The sequence below is a fragment of the Leptonychotes weddellii genome, chromosome 2 (genome assembly GCF_054177405.1).
Source record: "Leptonychotes weddellii isolate Sample4059 chromosome 2, ASM5417740v2, whole genome shotgun sequence".
NCBI lineage: Eukaryota > Metazoa > Chordata > Mammalia > Carnivora > Phocidae > Leptonychotes > Leptonychotes weddellii.
This window is the reverse complement of record NC_138370.1, coordinates 125,299,093-125,318,007: the sequence shown is the minus strand read 5'-3', so window position 1 is coordinate 125,318,007 and position 18,915 is coordinate 125,299,093. Positions and strand designations below refer to the sequence as shown.

The window sequence follows — 18,915 nt, the reverse complement described above, 5'->3', positions numbered from 1 at the left end:
TATCAATATGACTCTTTATTTTGGTTAACAGTGGCTTATGCAGATGGCTGCTCCTGTGTTGAGGGAGTAGATATTTACAACTGTTAGATCTTCTTGTTGGATAGACCCTTTAAGAATGATATAGTGTCCTTCTGTGTCTCTAACTACAGTCTTTAGTTTAAAATCTAATTTGTCTGATATAAGAATTGTTTCCCCAGCTTTCTTTTGAGGTTCGCTGGCATGGAAGATGGACCTCCATCCCTTCACTTTCAGTCTGAATGTATCTTTAGGTTCAAAATGAGTCTCTTGTAGACAGCATATGGATGGGTCCTGTCTTTTTATCCAATCTGCAACCCTGTGCCATTTTATGGGAGCATTTAGGCCGTTTACATTGAGAGTGATTATTGAAAGAGAGTGAATTTTTTGTCATCATGTTGTCCTTGAAGTCCTTGTTTCTATAGATTGTCTCTGTAAATTTCTGTTGTATATCACTCTTGGGGTCTTTCTCCTTTTATAGAACCTCCCTTAATATTTCTTGCAGGGCCAGCTTAGTGGTCACATATTCTTTCAGTTCTGCCAGTCTTGGAAGCTCTGCATCTCTCCATCCATTCTAAATTACAGCCTTGCCAGATATAATATTCTTGGCTGCATGTTCTTCTCATTTAGTACCCTGAATATGTCTCGCCAACCCTTTCTGGTTTGCCAGGTCTCTGTGGATAGGTCTGATGTTATTCTGATGTTCCTCCCTCTGTACGTAAGGAATCTCTTCCCCCCAACTGCCCTTAAGATGGTCTCCTTCGTTCTAAGATTTGCGAGTTTCACTGTTACCTGCCAGGGCGTTGGCCTGTTTTCCTTGATCTTGGGAGGGGTCCTCTCTGCCTCTAAGACACGAATGTTTGTTTCATTCCCCAGATTAGGGAAGTTCTCACCTTCAATTTGCTCAAATATATCTTCTAGTCCTCTCTCTCTCTCCACCCCCTCAGGGATCCCAATAATTCTGACATTGGAATGTTTCATGGTATCACTTATTTCTCTGATTCTGTTTTCATGGACTTTGAGTTGTTTTCTCCCTGGCCTTCTCTTTATCTTTCTTTTCTATCAGTTGGTCTTCTAGATCACTAATTCATTCTTTTGCCTCACTTACCCTAGCTGTTAGATTATCTAGATTAGATTGGATCTCATTGATACCATTTTTAAGTTCTGCTGGTTCAGGTTTCATTTCTGCCCTTAGAGACTCTGTGTTGCCATTAATCAATTTCTCCATTCTAGCTATTGTCTTCACAACTGCTACCCCAAATTCCATCTCCGACATCTTCGTTATATCTGTATCCATTTGTAAATCTGTGGCAGAGGTCACAGTCTCTGAGTCTTTCCTATTTTGGGGGTTCCTCCTCCTAGTCATTCTGTTGAGGGGTGGTTGAGGGAATGTACAGATGCCAAATTATTGACCACAACCCAAGGAAGATGCACCTGTTTTATAGGGACCTTAGGGTTGTCGGCCTCTTGTTCTCTCAGCCTGTCTTCTGGGGGAGAGGCCTGCCATGCTGTTACTCAGGCAACCCTGTTTGGGCAGAGTTGCCCTGCCCCCTGTGGTGGGGGATGGGCTCAGTGAAAACCGGTTTTGGGGTGCTTTTTTTCTCTGGTGCCTTACCCTGAGGCTTTCCACATCTCTTCCAAAAGTCAGAGCAGAAGAGATCGTTTCCATCCCTCTGCCTCAGAGCAGAGAGATCACAGTCTATTCTTCAGTGAGGTCTCCAGGCCACACTACCTCCATTTCTGTCTGTGCTGCTATAAATTTCAGCGTCCTGGTTTGTGAGCCCCTCAGCAGCACTCCCAGTCCTTGCCTCCAGGTCGGGGCACATCTCTGCCCTCTCTGCTTCTAAAACCGCTAGCCATCCCCAGTTCACACACTCGGCCCACTGCTCCGTGTTTTAGTCCAATGGGCTGCCCTAACATCCTTTTCCCACTGCTACCGGTCTACTAGTCTGTGCCCTGTCCCCAGAGCAGGAGGCTTGTGCTCACCAGGGGTGCAGGATCCCCATGGCTCCCTCCCCCTTCCGTTTATTTTTGGATATCTGCCCGTGGAATCACAGCTCCCCGCTTCATACCTTGAAGCCAACTGCCTCCAATATTCTGTTTTTAGAGATCCAAATATATCTTCTTACCTCTCAGGCTGATTTTGTGGGTGTTCAGAGTGGTCTGGTAGATACCCAGCTCAGTTCCGGGGGACTGGTTAAATAGGATCCCCTACTCCTCCGCCATCTTTTCCTCTTTTGCTACGTCCATCTTCTAATGGTCACACCAGGAAGAAGGAGAAACATAGGTCTAAGAAATTAATATAAAAACGTGAGAAACCACTGAGGAAGTTAAAGTCTCTTAAGATCTGATGTGTGTAGCAGTCTAGGGCAGCTGGCTTCAATGACGGTGGATAAGTGATGGGGGGAGAGGTGGATTTTATTTATTTATTTATTTCTCACATTTTTATTTACATTCCAGTTAGTTAACATACAGTATAATATTAGTTTAAGGTGTAGAATTTAGTGACTGAAAACTTCCATACAACACCTGGTACTCATCACAACAAGTGCCCTCCTTAATCCCCATCACCTATTTCACCCCTGCCCCCACCTACCTCCCCTCTGGTGACCATCAGTTTGTTCTCTAGAGTTAAGACTTTGTTTCTCCCCCCCCCATGTTCATTTGTTTTGTTTCTTAAATTCCACATATGAGGGAAACCATATGGTATTTGTCTTTCTCTGACTGACTTATTTCACTTAGCATTATACTCTTTAGCTCTATGCATGTCATTGCAGATGGCAAGATTTCATTCTTTTTTATAGCTGAGTAATATTTCATTATATATATATATATCCATTGTATGTGTATGTGTGTGTGTGCGTGTGTGTACAGCTTTTTCCATTCATCAGTCGATGGACATTTGGGCTCTTTCCATAATTGGCTATTGTTGATATTGCTGCTATAAACGTTGGGATGTATGTACCCCTTCAAATCAGTATTTTGTATCCTTTAGGTAAATGCCCAGTAGTGCAATTGCTGGGTCATGGTGTAGCTCTATTTTTAACTTTTTGAGGAACTTCCATATTATTTTCCAGAATGGCTGCACCAGTTTGCATTCCCATCAACAGTGTAAGAGGGTTTGGGGAGGGGATAGATTTTAACTTGTGCTCTTGTCTGTATGCTAAATTGCAAAGGAGACTGTCACTTGTCCCATTGCCATAAATCAGAAGCAGTAGCCCAGATTGCCTGGTGTCCACAGCATAATATCAGGATAGGACTAAACTGTTGGGATGACAAATTATTGAAACTGGTGGATATAGACCAGCCTGAATTAGCTCTTCCAACTCTTCCCTGCCACTCCCCAGTTCCCCAGCACTGGTGGATTTCCGTGTAATGAATTTGTCTTCTCCCTGTGATGCTGCTTTCAAAGAGTTAAGAGAGATTCCAGAGAATTGCTTGATAGTATGGAATAAAATTGATAAAGAATAATAGTAAGATCTCTGGAAATCCCCAAATGCTCATAAACTAAATAATACACTTCTAAAGAACTCATGAATCAAAGGGAAAATAAAAAGGGCATTTAAAAATATTTTGAACTGAATGAAAATAAGCAACATATCAGAATTTGTGGGATGCCAGTAAAACAGTGCTTAAAGGAAATTTATAGCACATATATTAGAAAAAAAGGAAGATCTCAAACTGTGAACCCAGCTTCCACCTTCAGAAACTAAAAAAAAAAAAAAAAAAAGCAAATTAAAACAAAGTAAGTTGAAAGTTGAAGAAAGGAAATAATAAAGATCAAAAGAGAAATCAACAAAATAGAAAACACACACAAAAAAACAGATAAAGATAAATGAAACCTCATGCTGGTTCTTTGAGAAGATCAATAATATTGATAAACTTCTCACCAGATTTACCAAGGGAAACAAAAGAGAAGAGATAAATTACCAGTATCAGGAATGAGAGAGGAGACATTACCTTAGAAGTTAAAATGATAAGGGGCTAGTTTGAAAAATATTTTGCCAATAAATTCGACAACTTAGAGGAAATGGGCAAATGCCATTAACTACCAAACTAACAAAGCTCAGTCAAGAAAAACTAGATAATCTGCTTATTGCTCTATCTATTAAAGCAATGGAAATGTAGTTAAGGTCATTCCCACAAAGAAAACTTCAGGCTTCACTGGTGAATTTTACTAAACATTTCAGGAAGAAATATTACTAATTCTACACACTTCCAGAAAATTAAGAAAAGAGAATATTTTCCAATTCAGTCCATGAGGCCAGCGTTACCCTGATACCCTTTTTCTGTCATATGAGGATACCAGCAGAAGTCAGCAGTCTGCAGCCTGCAAGAGGCTCTCGCCAGAACCCCACCCCACTGGTGCCATGTTGTAGACCCCAGCCTCCAGAACTCTGAGAAATAAAATTCCATTGTTTATAAGCCACCCAGTTTATGATATTTCATTATAATAGTCCGAACTGACTTAGACATTCCTTCTACCCTAGTCTCCCTTTTCCTCTTTCTCATACAGATAACAGCTTTTCTTAATTCTTAGTTTAATCATTCTGTTCTTTATTTTTATTATCTAAGCAAGTACGTATATAAATATATTCCTATGGCACCATTCTATCTTTATTACATGAGACATTGCATATTCCTTATATTGTTCTATACCTTGCCTTTTTCACTTAAAAACATAATCTTGGTGATCACTCCATATGATGCATAAGGTTTTTTCTTCAGTGCTTTTAAAAAATTTCATAGAATTTCTTTGTGTGTATATGCTATAGTTCATTAACTGACCTTCTATTGACGGGCATTTGAATTATTTCCAATCTTTTGCAATTACAAATAATGCCATGATGAATAACCTAGTGCTTCAGTCATTTAGAAATATTGGCAGTGTATTTTTAGGATAGGTAACTACTAGAAAATTTGTTGGCTCAGGGGATAAATGCACATATTTTTAGATACCACCAAATTCTCCTCCATAGATCTTTGCCACCATTTTGCATTCCCACCAGCAATGGATGACAGGAACTACTTCCCTACAGTTTTATCCTCACAGAATGTTGCCAAATTTTTGGATTTTTGCCAACCATATAGGTAAGACATGCCGCTGTGGTGTTGTTTAGATGTGCATTTCTCTTATTAGGAGAAATTTTTTTATGTTTAGAACCCATTAGTTTTTTCTTCTTCTTGTGTACTATTTGCTTAGATCATTTTACTATTTTTCTATCAGATTGTTGGTCTTTTCTTGCCTCCTCAAATTTCCAGAGCTCTTTGTATGATATAGATCACAGCTATCTTTTGTTGTTTTTTTCCCTCTGTTTTTGACTTTGCCTACAGTATTTTTCCATGTAAAGTCTTTAAATTTCTTTTTATGTATTTGAACTTATTATTGTTTCTGGATTTTGCATCATAGGTAGAAAAAATGTTCCCACTTCACTTGTGTTTCTTCTAATACTTTTATGTTTGCTTGCTTTTCCTTTTTATGTCTGGATGTCTGATCTATTTGGACTTAACCTAGTGTATAGATAGCTATTTGAAACTGTTGTATCTTTCTCTCTCTTGATTGCCCGTAATATACTCTGCCTTCTCTTTCTGTCTCTCTCTCTCCAGTTTCTCTCTCTTTCTCCCTTTCTTTTGGTTTCTTTTGGTTCCTATTTGGTAATGTGTTCACATTACCATTTTCTACACATAACGTAAACAATTTTAGATTCTACTCTTTTTCCAAATATTATGTAGCAAATATTTCTGCTGTTATTAATATTCTTTATATTCATTAGTTATAAAGACCAATAGTAACCCACAGAGTGACTATACCACAGTTTAGTGTACAGTATGGTGTTACAAACTGTGATGCTTTGATTCTAACTACATTTATTAGTTGGCATTCTTCCGTGGAGAAGAGCTTTTCCTTTCCCTACTTTTGTTTTAATTTTGATTGGGTATAGATCCAAAAACTCTTTTTCAAAAACATAATGGGTTATAATGCATTCCTGTCATTATTTATGATGTCAAATTATCCCATTGGCTTTTACTTTTTTTGCATATGACCCCATCAATTTTTGAGCACTTCCTTAGTTTCTGGCACCATGTTCTCAGCTCATCTTCTATTTTTCATGTCCCATATCTGGAATTATTCATTTCTCTAAGAAGTTCAGGATCCCAGAGAAGAGTGTTTAGAACCCAAAATGTGGGCACGAAATATGCTCCTTACTACTTGGTTGCTATTGTTTTCAGGCCCTTTTACTGGGTATAACTAAAAAAATAGATTTCCTGTTTATCATGTACTTCCAAATATTTCCATGTTTAGGATCATGTTCTTAGTGTAGATTTCCAGAATTTGAGTGATTGGCTCGAATAATATGAATATTTTCAAGATTATTGATCCTTAATATAAACTGGTTTTCCAAAAGCTTTGATTATATGAGACTTATCTTACTATATGTTTTCCAGAATTGGACATCTTAATTATTTTCTTTTTTCTAATTCTGTCAGGTATAAAAAAATTATACTTTTTAAAACTTAACTTCCTTTGATTTCTAATGAAACTTAGCATCTTTCTAGTTGTGCTTCCTCTTTGGTGAATTATTTATTCTAGTCCCTTTTTCTTTAACATTTGCAATGTTTTAAGATTTTTTTTTTTCGGTTGTCTATTTGATTAGGTATTGTGCATACTTAACCTGTGGACTTTTTTTCTAACCCAATAGATTTTTCCAGTAAAACACAGAGATAATTTTTTTCCTAGTTAATAATTAACAAAAAAATCTGCAGTGTGATCAAATAAAAATCAAACGTGAGGTATATGAGAAATAGGTTAAACAGGTTACTTTTTTACTAATAGTGTCAAAGAATAATATAAAAACTTGATCTTCCTCAGTTACATTACTTTCTTTTGTGAATGTGATTTCTAAAAAAAAATGAAACAGTTAAAACTTACAGGTTTTGTTATTTTCCTGTTCTTTGTGCCTGAATCCCTAACCCTGCCCACACAGCCTCAAGATGTAGGTAAGCAATTTACTTGTATATTAGCTAAGGAATGACTAGGTTGGGATAATTTCTTATTTTTTAACCTTGTTTTATTTCCATTTAATTTTTCACTCCCCTCCCCCCATGAGGAGGGGAGTGAATATATATATATATATATATATATATATATACTGGTCACATATCTTGAACTAACCTTCCCAGATTTTGTATTTTCATGGTCATGTTACCCAATCCATAGACAGAGATAGTAGTTATCACACCCAGCAAATGGTCACCAGCTTTATAGCAGTATAGAAAGTGTTGCTGGGATATATAATTTGGATTTAAAAATACTAGTATTTCTTGCAAGTGTACATAGTGTATGGTAACAGTGAAATATGAGATGTGAGTTGGGATTTTTCTTTAATCTATGGTTGTTCAACATATCTCCCAACTAGGTGGTAAACACCTTTAGGGTACGCAGGACCCTGCTTCTTCCAACTGCACAGTTTATAAATATTCTCAGGTTTGTACATACTCATTAATCTGGCCAAGGCAGTGTCAGCCTGGGGAGAAAGGGTGACATATATTTTTTCTTCCCAAAGGGGGAACATTTTGAACTTCATTTGTTTAGAGGAGGTGTCTTTTTGTAATCCCTCTGGCATGGATGAAGGACTTTTTTGTAACTTGCACAAAGTTCCATAAGCATTGCAGTGGCTTTGGAGATGTGGACTGTATCTGACTTAATTTCATACTCCCCACAGTGCCTCTAGTTTAGTCTAGTGAGACCAGTCACAGGGCTTGAAGAATGGGCATTTTTGAGTTCTTCTACTTTGCCCCTTGTAATGACTTCTTCAAAAATTCTGTTGATTTTTGTCTCTTCAATATATTTTGCATCTGTGCTTTCCTTTACATTTCCATTACTCCTAACAAAATTCATGTCTTGCTGATTTCTCAATAGAACAATTACAAATGTCACCTAATGGGCTTCTTGCTTTTTTTTCTATCCATCCATTTATTCACCCACCCATCTATTCGGCAAATAGTTCTTGTCACTTTCTCTTTGTCAGGCACTGTGTCTATTTCTAATTCCCTGCATATTAGATATACCACTACCTGGCTGATATTTCTTAGCATATAGAAATAATCATATTAGGTGATACCTCATCGTGCTTTTGATTTGTGTTTCCCTGATGATTAATGATTAATGATGTCTGTTGGGCCACTTGTATGTCTTCTTTGGAAAAATGTCTATTCAGATTCTCTGCCCATTTTTTTACTTGGATTGCTTGGGGGTATTTTGGTATTGAGTTGTATAAGCTCTGTATAGATTTTGGATATTAACTCCTCACTGAATATATCATTTGCAAATATCTTCTCCCATTCAGTAGGTTGCCTTCTAATCTTGTTGATGGTTTACTTCTCTGTGTAAAGCTTTTTATTTTGACATAGTCTCAATAGTTTATTTTTGCTTTTGCTTCCCTTGCCTTCAGAGACACAGCTAGAAAAATGTTGCTAAGCCTGATGTCAAAGAGATAACTGCCTATGTTTTCTTCTAGGGAATTTATAGTTTCACATTTAGGTCTTTAATCCATTTGAGTTTATTTTTGTGTATGGTGTTAGAAAGTGGTCCAGTTTCATTCTTTTGCATGTAGCTGTCCAGTTATCCCAACACCATTTATTGAAGAGACTGTCTTTTCCCTATCGTATATTCTTGTCTTATTTGTACATATTATATATGACCATAGAAACGTGGGTTTATTTTTGGGCTTTCAATTCTATTCCATTGATTTATATGTCTAGTTTTGTGCCAGTACCATACTATTTTGATTACCACAACTTTGTAGTATATCGTGAAATCTGGGATTGTGATACGTCCAGTTGTTCTTCTTTCTCAAGATTGCTTTGGCTATTCAGGGTCTTTTGTGGTTGCATATAAATTAGACAAGAAATAATAAGTGTTGGTGAGGATGTGGAGAAACATGAACACTCATACATTATCGGTGGGAATATAAATTGGTGCAGCCACTGTGGAAATAAATAGGTGAAATAAATACATGGGATTAAGAGGTACAAACTTCCAGTCATAAAATAAATAAATAAGTCATGGAGATGAAAAGCACAGCATAGGAATATAGTCAATAATATGGTAATAATGTTGTATGGGTAACTGATAGTGACTATATTTATTGTGGTGAGCATTGAGTAATATATAGAATTGTCGGATCAATAAGTTGTATCCTGAAACTAATATAACACTGTCTGTTAATTATATTTCAATTAAAAAAAGAAATAATCATATTACTATTCTATATAAACATTTTCAATGGCTTTTCATAGCTTCTAATTGAAGCCCAAACTCCTAGGCTTAAATGCAAGACACCCAAAATATGGATCCAAGTCCTTTCTATCCTAGTTTCCATTTTTCTTTATGACCCACTCTTTCATGAAAGTGGATTAATTGACTTTCTCCAAATACATCCCAAGATTTCTTACTTTTGTAATTTCCCTCACATTATTCCCTCCACACAGAGAGATGAGCCTCTTTATTTCTCTGCTAGCTGAAATCTTGTATGTTTTTTCAGATTCAACTCATACGCCACTCTTGCTATAATCCTTTTCTGGTTTCTCACCCAAGGATCATAAAGCATTCCTATCATAAGCTTACCTATATTATTTTAGAATGTCATGTACATTCTAAATTGGATTATAGTCATGTTCATAAGTCACTTGCACTATGAGAGTACTTAGAAACCTGAGGTCCAGGGGAGATGTCTTAATTAACACTGATTGCCTCATATTGTCCAGCACAATACCTTGCGAAAGTAAGGACTCCATGAAAGTAGTCTATGTGGACAAATGTAAGTGTGCTCTGATTAACATATGCTCCTTGGGAGAGAATCAGTGATTTTAGACTAGTCCAGATATCATCTAAATATCTGTGTCTGGCTAGCATTATAAACTATACTGACTACTGGCACACTATGGCATCTCTTGTTGGACCCTGTAGTAGCAATACATCACGTATCAGTTAATCTTCATATTGCTTTCCTAGTCATACATGATAAATACTTAGCATGAAAATGGTGCTTGGATTGGACATTTGTGGCTGGGGAGACATCAATGGCAAATCTGAAGTCTGGTCAGTTTGAAACTAATTCAAGTCAATTCAACTTAATGAATATCTCTTGAGTACATAGTAAGCTGTGATTAAGTTCTCAAATGGTTCATATGACTTTTCTCCTTCTTGTTAAGTATGCCAAATTACTTTCTACAGTGAGTTTTCTATTTTATACTTTGTAAATGTAGATGTCATGGATGGTTATTTGGTGGGAAAATGTTAAAATACCAGGATACATAATAACCTATATATCTTTGCTTTTCAGATGATGTCAGTATCACCCAGAAATTTATAGAGGAGAATGTTGGATATATGTGAGTTTCTCTAAACTATTTTTTATGATGATGGTGTTTATATGATCTTATCTGTTATATTCCAGAAATGTTAATGCTTCTCAAAAGTAATTCAATTAAATAGAAGCTGTATTTAAAAAGTAAATACAGTATTATTCATAAAATTCAGATAAGGCAATTGAATTGTCAAGAAATTGTAAAATTTATAGCCCTCACACTTCGATAATTTCCTGGGACTAATCAGTAAGTGAATGTTTCTATGAGTTTTTGTTGGACAGAAGTGGAAATTCTACAGGTGATCATTGTGTGCTCTCTGTGGACTGTTGCAGCACAATCATCGCATTTGCTCAGTATATTCAGGAGGTCTCCTTTGAAGAAGTAGAAGTGTTGGTAAAAGCCATGACAGAATATAGAGATAAATGCTTGGGTGGCATGACACTCCCAATGTGTTCCAAATTAGCTGTAAGTAAATTGTTTGCATTTTTAAACAAATAACGCTTATTTGTTAAACAGAGAATTTTTGGCTTGAAATATAAAAAAAGAGATGCTCCATGCCCCCTCATTTTTTATTTTGCCTGACTTTGGAATTTAGGATAAGGTACTTTCCTTGGAGAGATGCAATTCTGTATTACGGTGCATAGGAGGAATTGGCTACGAGATTGCAGTCCATGCCATATGTATACAGACAGGGAGGCAGCCAATAGTTGGACAATGTGCACAGAAGTACAGAGGTAACCTCCTTAGCTGCCTCTCTCAATATATGCTCTATTGTCATACCCCCTTTTCTGGGCCTCTGCCAAATAGAGTCACCATCTGCATTTCTATTTCTTTAAAGATTTTATTTGAGAGAGAGAGAGCAGGAGGAGGTAGAGGGAGAAGTAAACTCTCTGCTGAGCAGGCAGCCCAACATGGGGCTGGATCCCGGGACTCCATAATCCCGGGATCATGACCTGAGCCGAAGGCAGATGCTTAACAGACTGAGCCATCCAGGCACCTCACCATCTGCATTTCTAGAAGACTATTACGAAACACTACTGCTAATACTTTACCAACACATTCACACTCTGACCTCATCACCTTGAGAGAAAAGGAAAAAAGCTGTTATATAAGAGAAATGTAAGTAGCAAAGAAGGAGTAAGAGGTTAAAGGGTCCCAAGGTAGGGTAGAAAAAGTTTCCCAAAGTGTGGGATGGTTGTCACAGGTGTGGGTAACAATGCTTTATTGGTAATACTGGGGAAATTGGAATCTTTTTCCCGAAGGGTGACACTCATCACTCATTGTATTCATTGTGTCATCTCAGAAGGTTGAAAAACTTTACAATGAATAAAATATGTCTTTTACTTTTCTGTTGTCCAGAATGATGTTTTACTGGAAAATATATGTGCTCTGGAGGGACTGCCACAAAAGCATAATTTTTTACACTGCTGTGGTAAGGTCGACTTGGAAAGAAAACTTTGTTTCTTCCATAATAAGAAAGCTGATGTAGGATTTCTGCCTCCTCTTCCTACCCTGGATCCTGAAGAGAAATGCCAGACTTATAAAAATAACAGAGAATCTTCTCTAAACAAGTAAGTTTTCTTTTAGCAGAAAGATTACCTAACTGAGGAATTATTCTTAGGCTGAGTCCAGTATCTATTCCAAAGGAACATAGCTAGTTTCATTGATGGATTAATTCATTCAACATGTATTGTGGGTCACATTCTGTGTTCAGCATTGAGGATATAAATATGAATAAGATATGAAATCTACTTTCAAGATCCTTTCAATAAAGATACATGTTTTTCTAATGTGGTAAGCCCTAGAAAAGAGTGCGTGCATGGTGCCAAATTGCTACTGGAGGGAATAATCTAGTTTTCCCAAAAGGAAGGTGGAGCTTTTACTGAGGGTAAACATTAAATCAATGGATGTTTACCAAAAATTTGTTTGCAATAGTGCAGTAATTACAGAAGCAGAGATTTTTTTTTCTGGAAAGGGGTGTGCTCATTGAAACTTAAATTACAAGTGGATTTGAACAGAAGTAAATAAAATCCCTGGATCTCAGAGGGAGTGTGCACAGGTAGCTGTTCTTTGAATGTGGAAGGGAGAGTTGCTGACCATCTGGAAGCAGCCATAGTTCAGTGTTAAGGATGAAAACTGTAATCATCACTCTGATTTGGGAGTTGGCAACTTAATTGATAAAACTTTTATTAGAGACTGGATAATGTTGTCTTATATTGAAGGCTTCCATAATGGGAAGTCCTTCCTCTTTCAGTTTTGAAACTTGATCTTCTTGTCTTTTTCTATCTTTCCTTTCCCTTCCCCTTTCTTCCCATCCCTTGTCTACCATTTTTTAAAAATTTCTTTCCTGTTTTTAACCCCTTTCCTTCCTTTCCTTTTTTTCTTTTATAGTTATATATATGAAGTTTCCAGAAGGAACCCCTTTGTTTTTGCCCCTACACTTCTAACTGTTGCTGCTCGTTTTGAGGAGATGACTAAAACATGTTGTGAAGAACAAGACAAAGCTAACTGCTTTCGGACAAAGGTGAGTTTTGCATTTATTTCATGAAAATAAGTAGTCACCCCACATTGCATATCTTTACTGAAAGTTAACTTTAGAAAAGGATTGTTTACCATTTATCAGCCATTTTCTTGCCACTTTCAATGTTTTTTTTCAAACCTTTGTCCACCTGCTGCTGATCTAAATTTCTTACTACTTGAGACCCTTGAAAGACAATTGCCTATTTCCAGGGTCTTTCTTCTAGCATTGTCTTCCTTGTAAATTGGAGGAAAGCCTTAGTGAGTGAATATCTAGGGTAAAAATGGCATTTATCTTTTATTCTGGGTCAAACCCTCTTTTGGCTACCCATAAAATTTAATCATCCCATTAGAGATGGACAAGCTCACAACACACCTTCTCACCAAGCATAATTCAGTCATTAGGAAGACTGGCCTAACTTTTATAATGTGCCACAAATACATGTTTCTTTTGATATATAAACTTATTAAGATAAAAATCCCATAGATTTTCTGTTTCTGAGCAAAGTTTGGAAAATTTGGTTAGATGTAGTTAAGAAATAAGAGAATAACAGGATTTTGCTCTTGCTTCAATAGAATTTTCTTTTTCTCCTTCAGGCAGAACCTGTCATACAATATTTAAAAGCATCATCTTCTTTTCAAAAAAATGTCTGTGGGGCACTTATGAAGTTTGGACTGCAAGTCTTAGAATCGATGTGAGTTTTAATATGAATCCTGTCTTTGCTTATATTTTCTCCTCTGTGTCCCATTTTTATTAAATTGTTGATGACTTTTTATTTTTATTCTTCTCCAGGGGTGTTGAGGTGGTTCTCAGTCCACATGGATAGCTCAGAACCAGGACATTAGGTCAGAATGAGAGAAGACCTGGGAAGTGGGGAGACCCTAGAGAGAAAGATGGTTACTTCTGAGATATTCTTTGGTTAGTTGGGAATCTGAATTGGTCTGGAAGTTCCCAACCAGGGTTTTAAAACCTCCAAGTGCTTTAGATGGGATGGATCCATCCGTCTTTGACTTTAATGACTAGCAGACAGCTTTATATGGATAATTTTTATCTCTAGTGCTCATCCTGACTAATTAGTAAGGGTGCTATTGCAATGTGTTGAGAAAAATTCCGAGATTTTAACTAGATCAGCAGGAAAGAGTTCTGGGATGGATTATCTATCCCTGCATGGGCTCAAAGCAGGAGGCTGTGGTCCTGACAAAATGTGTTTTGCTATAAAAATTATGGAAGCGAGCATATATCTCAGGCCTTTTTATCCTGCTCCTGGTCCAGGACTCAAAATATCAACCTAAGAGCTGCTGAGTGATCCTGTAGGCTGTGCCCCATATAAACAGCTATTTGGTAAAGATATCTGTGAATAAAACAAGCGTTCCAATTCTTATTGCAGCTATTTATACTTTATCAGCAAAGAAGTCCCCCTTGTCTTACTTGCTGTTCAAGTTGTTTTAGTGACTTATCAATTCTTTTTCCAGAAATATTGCTATACTTAGTCAGAAATTTCCCAAGATTGAATTTAAGGAACTTACCTCCCTCCTAAAAGATGTTTCTTCCAAGTATGATGGATGCTGTGAAGGGGATGCTGTGCAGTGCATCCATGACAGGGTAAATATTCTCTAAAACCAAGTAAAAATAGTGATTTGGGGCAGCCATTTTTTTTATTCTGAAGTTTCCTCATATGTGGCTACTTTATTTACCACATGAAATAAGAATGCTAATAAGGGGCGCCTGGGTGGCTCAGTCAGTTAAGCCGCTGACTCTTGGTTCTGGCTCAGGTCATGATCTCAGGGTCCTGGGATCGAGCTCCACATCAGGCTCCGAGCTCAGCAGGGAGTCAGCGTGAAGATTCTCTTTCCCTCTTTCTCTGCCCCTCCTCCCCTGCTCTCTCTCAAATAAATACATCTTAAAAAATAATGAATTGTTACATAATAACATAAAATAAATAAAATAAAAAAATAAAATGTTAACAAATAAGCTCAAATAAAACTTTGGGGTTTTTTACACATGGGATTGTTATTAGATTACTCAACAGATTCTATTTTACACAGCTAAATGTCCATGACATAAAACTTTAGGAATTTAGAATCATTTAAGGCATATTGATGTTTTCTTTAATATGGCACATCTTCTTTTAGAGATATTAGAAATTAAATAGTAAAGCTCAGAGAATGATTTTTACCATTATATCTTTAAGAACTGCTTTCTCTGAGTTTCCTCCAGCTATTTAGGAGCAGTCTTGTCAAATAAGTGGAGTTGTTAATTTAAAATAACTCTTATGTTATTCTTTAAAGTGATTTTCTAAGGGCATATACTGGTAAATATATTATTGACTTACTTTAAGTTGTTAATGCACACAAAAGTAACACAATTTCATTAAAAATATCTCACCTTATGGGGTGCTTGGGTGGCTCAGTCAGTTAAGTGTCCAACTTTTGATTTTGGCTCAGGTCACAATCTCAGGGTCCTGGGATCGAGCCCTGCTCCAGGCTCCCCACTCAGCAGGGAGTCTGCTTGTCTCCCTCTCCCTTTGCCTCTCCTCCTGCTCTCTCCTTCTCTGTCTCTGTTAAATAAATAAACAAATCTTTAGACAAAAAGAAAAAAAATCTTGCCTTCTTAGTTGAAATGAGGCTTTTTTAGTGACTTTTAATCAGTTTTACTTTCTAAAATTCACAGCAAAACTGTATGTTAATTAACTTGATTTTTAGAATATGAAGATATATACATTTTATTTCAAGCAGTGGACAACAGATATCCCCAAGAATTATTTTGTCCTTAATCGGTCTCCAATTAAAAGCAATATCACTCACTATTTTTTTATTGTTTGGTTATGGAAATGTGGGTTTTATAATAATTTCAAAATTTTCATAATTTTAGCATTTGAAATCAGAAATAAAACTTGCCTTCATGTGAAAACTTCATGTGTATTACATTAAGACAAAATTTAAATATTGTGATCAAATTATCTGATGAAGCAATTCCAGATGTGAGGAACATGGTTGGTTGTGTATACACAACCATTTCATTATGAAGGAAAACCCAGCCCTGAAGAAATGATGAAAATAAAGTAATTTTCATTCTTCTGTCCTACAGAGCAAGGTTATGAGCCATATTTGTTCCAAACAAGATTCCATCTCCAGCAAAATCAAAGAGTGCTGTGAAAAGAAAATGCCAGAGCGTGGCGAGTGCATCATTTCCTCGAATAAAGATGACAGACCAAAGGACTTAGCTCTAAGAGAAGTGAAATTTACTGAGAGAGAAAATGTGTGTGAAGAACGAGATGCTAATCAAACGATCTTCATGGCTGAGTAACATAAGTCTATACTGAAATTTATAAGGCAAACAGAAACTTATGATTTGACCTATTTTGGCTAATTTGGGTAGAAAGAATGGGAACCATTTAAATCATTGGGAATCACATAATTTAAAAAAATCATGGCTACCGATCATGGTGTTTTCACCTGATTTTAAGAAGATGCAACCATGTGACTCTGGGGATGGCTAACAGTTATTGAGTACTTGATACGTGCCAGACAGTGGACCCAATACTTGGTGTAGATGATCTGCTTTAATTCTGACAACAGTCGTGAACCAGCACGATTCCCCCCACTGTTTCAGATCAGTAAATGGAGGTACAGAGCAGCTGAATCACTTGTTGAAGGTTCACAGCTAAAAGCTGGCCGAGTGAGGATTGGACCAGAGGAGGTCTGGCCTAGGAAGTTGTGGGCTGGATTGCCATGCACTTGCCACCCCACAGCTGTTCAAGGGAATCGAGTGGACTTGGAGCCAAAGGGACTAGATTGGAGTCCCGGCTGGGTCACTAGAACAAGTCAACCTCTCTGTGTTTCACATCATCATACATAAAATTCATATAAGAATATCCATTCATTCCAAGTTTATTGGTAATGAAACACAATCCAGGCACTATGAGAGGTTAGACAGAGCTCTTACCCGCAGTAAGCTTTCATCAGCAGGGAGTGCCACGGGGCAAGAGACAGACTTGTCAATAAATGAATGCACAGCATGTTCTTTTATTTCCGATAGCACTATGGAATCCATAATGTAGAGACAGAGGAGGAAGTGGCCAACTGTACTTGGGAAACTTGGAAAGGCTTGACAGGGAAGAGGTAGTTAAAGACATTTTGGTAATCTAGACAGAAGAGGTAGATCACGGATGGAAGTATAAAACCCCCTGGTGTGTTTGTGGCTTTGTGTAGGGTATTCTCAGTGAGAGACGGTAGTGAGAAGTATATGCGGTCAGATCACGCAGACATGCTAAGTAACAAGATGCCACTGAAGGGCTTTCACTGAAGAATAAGGAAGGACAAAATCACTTTTGTTTTTTAGAAACTTCATCTGGAATGAATCCCAGTTTGGGGCTTAGGTGGTTGGGTAAGTAGCTTTCAGATTCAATGAGATGGGAAGTATGGGTTGAAGGTTTTGTGGGAAAGAGAATATGTTTGGATCTGACCACACTGACTTTGAGGTACACATGAAGTAACAATTGGGAAGGTCATGAGATAGTTTTTTTTTTTTTTTTATTTGAGTATAGTTGACACACAATGTTACATTAGTTTCAGGTGCAAAACATGATGATTTGACAAGTTTATACATTATACTAGGCTCATCACCAAGTGTAGCTGCCATTTGATCCCATATGTCACTACTACAATACCATTCACTATATTCCTTATGCTGTGCCTTTTATTCTCATGACTTATTCATTCCAGAACTGGAGGCCTGTATTTCCCACTCCCCTTCACCCATTTTGCCCATCCCCCAACTCCAGCAGCCATCAGTTTGTTCTGTGTATTTATAGGTCTAATTCTGCTTTTTGCTTATTCATTTGTTTGTAGTCTTTTTTTTTTTTTTTTAGATTCCACTTATGAGTGGAATCGTATGGTATTTGTCTTTCTCAGTGTGACTTATTTCATTTGGCCTAATACGCTCCAGGTCCATCCATGTGGTCTCAAGTATCATGAGACAATTTTGTATGTGAACCCGGAGCTCTGGAAGACAGAGAGATTAGTGAAAACTTACCAAATGTTAAGTGCTTCTCATCTACTAACCAATTTAGTTTTCAAAACAACCCTCTAAGGTTAGGAGACGGAAGAACAGAAGTTAAGTAACTTGTTCCCAAGTCACACAGATGATATGTGGTGGAGCCAGGATTCAAACGAGAGCTGTCAGGCACCAGACTCTTAGGCTCTTAGAACCAAACCACTGTGTTTTATTGCTTCGTATGAGTTGTGGGTATTAACTCAAATTAAACTGAACAAAATGTTAGAGGTAGTGTGTTTCACTTCTACCTGACACATGTGCTCGTCAAATGCAAGCAATTTTTATCATCATCATCATGTTACAACATAGTGTTTGAGGAGAAACCACAGAGCAACACTGAGCATGCTGAGTCAGAAATGGAGTTTTAAGGTTCGGTCTTTCCAGGTGTGAACATTTGACACAAGATCTCAATAGATCTTCCAGGCTAGGGTAGGCTTCTAGGAATTTTTGTTTGCAGCTTTTTGGTGGGGTGTTTTTTTTTTTTTAGGTGTGATTTTATTCCTGTAGAAAGGTCCATGGCTTACATCAGATATTAAGAGCCCTTGATTCTCTGAAGGGTAAATGCAGTTGCATTAGGGTCTGGGAATATATCCCACAAATAGGATTGAGAAGGCAGGTGGAGAAGCAGGAGAGACAATGTCAAAAAAAACCCCCAAGAATCAAAGACTTCGAACCAAAAAGGGATGCAGAGTTCCCTGGAATTGAGAAACTTTTGTGAGGTGTTGCTCCCGCCAAACATAGAAGGCCACTTTAATTTATTTTGAATGGATAGATAAGATTTTTTTTTAAAGATTTTATTATTTATTTGAGAGAGAAAATGAGATAGAGAGAGAGCATGAGAGGAGGGAGGGTCAGAGGGAGAAGCAGACTCCCCGCTGAGCAGGGAGCCCGATGCGGGACTCGATCCCGGGACTCCAGGATCATGACCTGAGCCGAAGGCAGTCGCTTAACCAACT

The 18,915-nt window shown here is 37.4% G+C and overlaps 1 protein-coding gene across 1 annotated transcript in view; it reads left to right on the top strand.

The window, feature by feature from the left end:
• The first annotated feature begins 6,830 nt into the window (after positions 1–6,830).
• AFM (afamin) overlaps positions 6,831–18,915 on the top strand; it is a 21,259-nt gene continuing 9,174 nt past the window's right edge. Inside the window, exons 1-8 of the mRNA XM_006729808.3 lie at positions 6,831–7,014; positions 10,362–10,410; positions 10,719–10,851; positions 11,746–11,957; positions 12,778–12,910; positions 13,501–13,598; positions 14,377–14,506; positions 15,992–16,206. Of these exons, the coding sequence (XP_006729871.1) occupies positions 6,927–7,014; positions 10,362–10,410; positions 10,719–10,851; positions 11,746–11,957; positions 12,778–12,910; positions 13,501–13,598; positions 14,377–14,506; positions 15,992–16,206 (1,058 nt within the window). The 5' untranslated portion in view covers positions 6,831–6,926. The remainder of the gene's footprint in view (positions 7,015–10,361; positions 10,411–10,718; positions 10,852–11,745; positions 11,958–12,777; positions 12,911–13,500; positions 13,599–14,376; positions 14,507–15,991; positions 16,207–18,915) is intronic.